We start from the raw sequence: 6,418 nt of genomic DNA, 5'->3' as shown, positions 1-6,418 counted from the left end.
CGGGCAAGTCTAATTGCGAACGATTGATTCGGGTACATGTAGACAATTAAAACATATGCAGGTCTTTGACTCATCAGACATAAGATATCATTAGAATATCGCACCAGACTGTTGTATTGTTGCTTTTGATCACACATGCACACAAACACACAGACAGACATTTAAACACAAGCACCCCACACCTCACACAAACACGTCCTTTTGAGAGTGCTCAGTAATTGTGCAGCATCGTTCGCAAATAGACTCACCTAGGTACGCCTGCTATTTCAAACCTCGACAAAACGTTGAAAAGAATGAGCAGACGAACTTTTCCTGGTGCAACCAGTCGGAGAAAGCCTTCTAAAAAACAAAACAAAAGAAATACGTTTGACTATCGTACGACATGTTATCTTTACAGTACACACGTTGAGCTGGTCGCTTCGACTAGACCGTTCGCAATTAGGCATACCTACCCTAATAGATATATATATATATATATATATATATATATGAGAAGTGCCGCTTTGATGGAAACCATTCACGGAACTCTCTTTCCCCACCCCCCACCCCCACCGCCCCCCACCTCCACCCCCCGCACCCTCCCTCTCTATCTCTATCTCTGTGTCCACAAATAAAGATATATATATATATATATATGTGTGTGTGTGTGTGTGTGTTTTATATATATATATATATATGTGTGTGTGTGTGTATATACACGTGTGTGTGTGCGTGTGTGTGTGTGTGTGTGTGTGTGTGTGTGTCTGTCTGTCTGTCTGGAGAGAGAGAGAGAGAGAGAGAAGGAAGAGACACAGAGAGAGCTTTACCTCGTGTTCGGAACAATAATCAATGCTGTGAGCGAGCTGACAGATGAATGATTCTGATTTATTTCCCATTAGATATCATCTTTCCAGCAATGGCTTGTGCAGTGGGGGGGGGGGGGAGCCGGGACGGTAGAGGATGGGAAATAGAGAAATACACACACACGGGCGCGCGCGCACGCACACACACACACACACACACACACACACACACACACACACACACACACACACACACACACACACACACACACACACACACACACACACACACACACACACACACACACACACACACACGCACACACACACACACACACACATACACACACACACACACACACACACACACACACACACACACACACACACAGCACAACGTGCGCCCATGCAGGCATACACTTGTGAAAACAATTAAGCATGAAATTGTTAAAGTTCGTAGGTATATATTAACTGCACACAGAGAGAAACCTAGAGATAGAGACACAGAGAGAGACACAGAGGCAGAGAGAGACAGAGATAAAAAAAAATAGAGACACAGAGAGAGACAGACACAGACATAGACAGACACAGAGATAGAGACAGAGAGAGAGAGACATAGACAGACAGAGAGTCTTTTCCTCTTTATATAAGAGTGGGTTTTGACAAGTGTAACTGATCAAACAGAGTTTTTATTAAGTGTAACTGATCAAGCAAATAGAGATTAACTCTTTCCATACGAACGGCGAAAGAGACGACGTTAACAGCGTTTCACCCCAATTACCATCATCAAAATATTCCAAGCGGAAGGCTCTTATACTGAAGACGTGAATGCTGACAAAGAATACCACAATTCTGACGACGGAAGCTAAAGGTTGGGTCATTCAGACACCCACTGGACATCCGAGGGGTCTGTGTAGAGGAGAAGAGAGGACTGGCCGTACTGAGTGAGTTAAGCTGCTTATTAACATACATGTTAATCCCCAGCTCCTTCCATTAACCACCCAGGGAGTGGAACGAAAGAAACGAAAACCGTAATGTTTACCAACCACACTCCAGACATGGACCCATATCCCAGCACTGTGGCGTCGCTCGCAGACTTCGTCAGTGACACACCGACTCCCGACCCAAGGCCCTATGAGAACTCTGACCCTTTCATCAGTTCCGACACCATGTATCTCATCAGGTCGATATTCAAATGCTATGTTCGTCAGCTGCTGGCGTTCTTGGGCGTTCCTGGCAACGTCGTTTCCTGTGCAGTCTTCTTCAAGGTGGGTGGGTTGTTGTTGGTTGTTGTTAGTTTCTGACGCATTTCTGACACGTTATTAATCAATACGTTAACACGCACAGACACTTGCACAATGAGTATGCTGCATCTGTGTGGGATCCCTATACGGCCAGTGACATGCAGGCCATCGAAAAGGTCCAGCGCCGAGCAGCAAGATGGGTCACAAACCGACATCGAGAAACGTCTTGTGTCAGCTCCATCCTTAGCTCCCCCATCTGGTACCCTCTGCAAGTCTCAGACGAAAAAATATCGCCTGGAGATGATGTAGATGTTCCACCATGGTCTCATCTCCATCAGTTCAGTCAGCCTACCAACACCATCAGACAGCAGGCTGAGCTCCAGGAAAAACAACACCTGCAACTACGACATACCTGCCTGCAGGACGCAGTACAGACAGATGTCTTTCTTCCCCCGTACCATCCCGGAATAGAACACACTGCCCCAGGAGGTTGTCACAGCCGAGTCGCTAGACTGCTTCAAGTCTAGACTCGCCTCCTGCCTGTGACACAACAGAGCAGACTCACCCCCCCCCCCTCCCCCACTACTCTCCAATGTTTAGGCCCCCCCCCCCCCCAACCCCCACCAGCCAGCAAGTCCACCCACCCCCACTTTTTTTTCACTGGTAAGTAGTGTCGTAGAAGGCTAGGGCTGTACCGGTCGGGTGTATTCCCGGGGACCGCTACGGTAGCCGGATTGGCCTAGCTGGAGATGTGAACACACCAGTGGACTGCGCCCCATCTCCCCTATCAGTTAACAGAACATCCCTCGGTAGCCCAGCTAAATTGCGCCCAACAGCAACCTCCCACAACACGACAATTTTCATCAGCATACTGATGTTGGTCGTTAAGTGGAAGAAGAAAAGGAATATCGTGCGTGAGTAGCTAGATTTTCAGGTTCGTGCGAAGGGCTTGGTTTTCAGCTTATCACATGAATAAAACCCAATATCTATTAGAATAGTAAACTTACAACAAACTATAAACACACACACACACACACACACACACACACACACACACACACACACACACACACACACACACACACACACACACCAAGTGCATTGGATTACGCTGCTGGTCAGGCATCTGCTTGGCAGATGTGGTGTAGCGTATATGGATTTGACCGAACGCAGTGACGCCTCCTTGAGCTACTGATACTGATACTGATGTTGCGAAATATTCCTTCCGTAGGTCAAAACTGATTCACTGCTGCGATCATCTTTCTAGTCATGAGTAGGGCGACATTGTATTGGCATTGCAGTGATGATAATATGCAGTCAAATGTCGCTTTCATATATTGCGTTTCAACAGTGTAGCGTCATCCTTTGTTTTTTCTGCGTCCAAGTGTATTTGTTTCAACAGAATGGAGTTTTCTTCAGAGATTTGCCGTAGACAACCCTTTTGTTGCTGTCCGTTCTTTTACGTGCGCTGATATTGGAAATGGGATGTGTTAGTTTATTAAGTTATATGCCTCTGTTATACCAACAAAGTGTGTGTTTATTTTGCTTACCGTTGTGATCGTTCCTACTGATACCCACAGATTAATGCAGGAGCATAGTATGTTAATATTCAAATACGTAAAAAGCATGTTCTATACATGAATGACGTGTTGTTGTTTTTGGCAAGTCAAAGTGGTCCGTTGCTAAGCGACTATGACGTCAGTGGTACCATTGGTGACATCGTGGTATGTCGTCATCCTTCAGACTCCGCGGCGAACAGCAAGTTTTCCCCACACGGTAATGGGAATGCTGCAGACTCACGGAGCTCTTGAAGGGGTGCACTAAAAATGTGTTCACCACGAGCTTGATTTCATATTATATTAAGGCGTTTGTGAATGATCATGATGATATCGATACTTATATAGCGCCTATCCTCGGTCGGACACCAAGCTCTAAGCGCTTTACAAACTCGGGGTCATTCACACAACAGGCTGCCTACCTGGGTAGATCCGAATGACGGCTGTCATTTGGGTTCTTAGCATTCCTTTCCTGTGTCATTCAATCAGATTTCAGCCACGCACACATACACACTCAGACATGTAACAATTTACATGTATGACAGTTTGGTTTATCTACCCCTCCATGTAGGCAGCCATACTCCGTTTTCAGTGGGGTTCATGCTGGGTATGTTCTTGTTTCCATAACCCACCGAACGCTGACATGGCTTACAGGATCTTTAACGTGCGTGTTTTGATCCTCTGCGTGCGAAGGCACACGAGTCAACTGTGCATGTGTGATTCGCTGTTTCAGCAAGGTCTCTCGGACAGAATCAACCTGCTCCTCTTCTGGCTGGCAGTGGCTGACCTCGTCCACATGGCTAGTCATTTGTTCTTCGTGCCCAGCTGTTACCTGTCGGACAAGATTGACGACTATAACTGGGCCGCAGTGACGGACGCGAAGGTGACCTCAATCAAAGACTGGTCCACTTTTGTGTCTGGCTCCCTCATCATGATCATGAGTGTGGACCGATGTCTGTCTGTCGTCATACCACTCAAGGCGAGGAGACTGCTCACCTACAGGTAAAACTACTGAACGTGATTACTAGGGACTGAGATGAAGAACTTTGGAATAGGCTGAAGGAATAGATACGCAGCCCCCTAAGAAGAACGTAGTTAATGATATTTCTTTTATATCAGAAAGACGTTAAAAGAAATATGGGGAGACAGATTCTAATGATGGTCAACTATTTTCACAAAATTTCGGGGGTAGGAGTGCTCATAAGTAGTCATTGATGATGATGTTTTGGTTGTTGATGATGATGGTGGTGGTGGTGGTGGTGATCATCATGATCATGTTGATGATGATACTGTCTCAAAAGAATTTTCGAAATGGTACCATGTATGTCTGAGTGTATGTGTGCGTGCCTGAACTCTGATTGAATGACACAGGAAACGAATGATGAGCGCCTCATGGCAACCGTCAGTCGGCTCTACCCAGGTAGGGCAGCCTGTTGTGCAAATGACCCCGTGTTTGTAAAGTGCTTAGAGCTTGGTCTCTGACCGAGGATAGGCACTAAGAAAGTAAGAAAGTGTTCATAAATATTCAAGTATTCATATCATCATTCATCACAACAGTGATGTTTCAATGAAATAAATGAATACAGTGTCATTCTCTAGATTTCCAACATTTCCAAAATAAACCTGAACTGTTTCTTCTGATTGTGAATTGCTATTCACAGACCGATGGTGGTGGCCATAGTCCTGTGTTACCTGATCCCCTTCATGTTCCACCTCATCTTTTTCCTGGCCTTCACCGTTCAGTGGAGAGTGGACCCGACTACCAACCGAAGCATCGCTGTCGTGGCTAAAACTCCATGGTTCCCCATGGACAGCAGACTGGCGCCCCGGATCTGTTATTTCCTCACTCTCATCGCCAAGCCAGTCTACCTGGTCATCGTCACCACCTGCTGCGTCATCACCATCAGTCATCTACGTCACGCTTCTCGGCAGCGATCACAGATGACGGGGGGTGTGAAGGAGAAGGGGGACGGTGCAGGAGATGGAAAGATCACCAAGATGTTACTGTTTCTCTGCGTTGTGTACGCCATGGTTCTCTCCGTGGAGGTGTGTGTCGCCGTGATGCACTCCCTCTTCCCCGAATTCTACGTGTACAAAAAATACCACAATACTTTCATCTCGGTCTATCAGATGCTCGTCAACCCTGCTTTGTGTGTGAATTCGACCTCCAACTTTTTCGCTTATCTCGTGCTCAGCTCCAGGTTTAGGAAAACGCTGAAAGAGTTGTTCCATTGTTCTCCGTGAAATCAAGACAGCTAGCCACCTCACTCGGTTGTGGTCGTGTAATTTGCCAGTTTGTCTCCCTTGGACAAAAAAAACAACCAACAGCAAATGACATCAGCACTCTATGTTATAAATGTATTCACAAATCAGCCCCTTCCTATATCTCTGGCTGCCTTCACCTCTACACTCCGTCTCGCTCACTACGATCGGCTTCGGATCTACTCTGTTTACGCATACCCAGATTCAAACGCTCGACTGTTGGCCGCCGTTATTTCTCTGTCTCTGGACCTTGCAATTGGAATGAACTTCCTCTTTCGCTACGTCAAGTCTCCACAGCTCTTTCAAGTCTGGCCTTAAAACTCACCTCTTCCCAAAATAGCCTCCCTTCCCTGCCTTTAACTTGTTTTCAGTTTCTACAGTTTTAGAGTTATGCATGCGTGTGAATGACTGGTGCGAAAGCGCTTTGATTTGTTTATGAACAATATTCAGCGCTGTATAAATACCATTATTATTATTACTTTCTGTATCTTTTCCATCGTTCAAACAGCATTTTACATAGTGAGTGAGGGATCTTTTTTTTCTATCAGCTAGGAAGCTCTTTAGCTGTCGGACA

The 6,418-nt window shown here is 46.0% G+C and overlaps 1 protein-coding gene across 1 annotated transcript; it reads left to right on the top strand.

The window, feature by feature from the left end:
• The first annotated feature begins 1,816 nt into the window (after positions 1–1,816).
• Positions 1,817–5,894, top strand: LOC143290326 (allatostatin-A receptor-like). The gene is made up of 3 exons (XM_076599678.1): positions 1,817–2,050; positions 4,316–4,584; positions 5,244–5,894. Exons 1-3 carry the CDS (start codon positions 1,817–1,819, stop codon positions 5,824–5,826), a joined length of 1,086 nt encoding a protein of 361 aa, XP_076455793.1. The 3' UTR covers positions 5,827–5,894.
• Positions 5,895–6,418: the final 524 nt, after the last annotated feature.

The sequence above is a fragment of the Babylonia areolata genome, chromosome 15, assembly GCF_041734735.1.
Source record: "Babylonia areolata isolate BAREFJ2019XMU chromosome 15, ASM4173473v1, whole genome shotgun sequence".
Lineage (NCBI taxonomy): Eukaryota > Metazoa > Mollusca > Gastropoda > Neogastropoda > Buccinidae > Babylonia > Babylonia areolata.
Note: the sequence above shows the minus strand (reverse complement) of the source record. Positions and strands in the feature narration are given on the sequence as shown.

Coding starts and splice junctions, on each gene's coding strand:
- LOC143290326 (XM_076599678.1), top strand. CDS start 1,817: ATGTTTACCAACCACACTCCAGACATGGACCCATATCCCAGCACTGTG. Junction 2,051..4,315: donor CCTGTGCAGTCTTCTTCAAG/GTGGGTGGGTTG, acceptor TCGCTGTTTCAG/CAAGGTCTCTCGGACAGAAT. Junction 4,585..5,243: donor AGGAGACTGCTCACCTACAG/GTAAAACTACTG, acceptor TGCTATTCACAG/ACCGATGGTGGTGGCCATAG.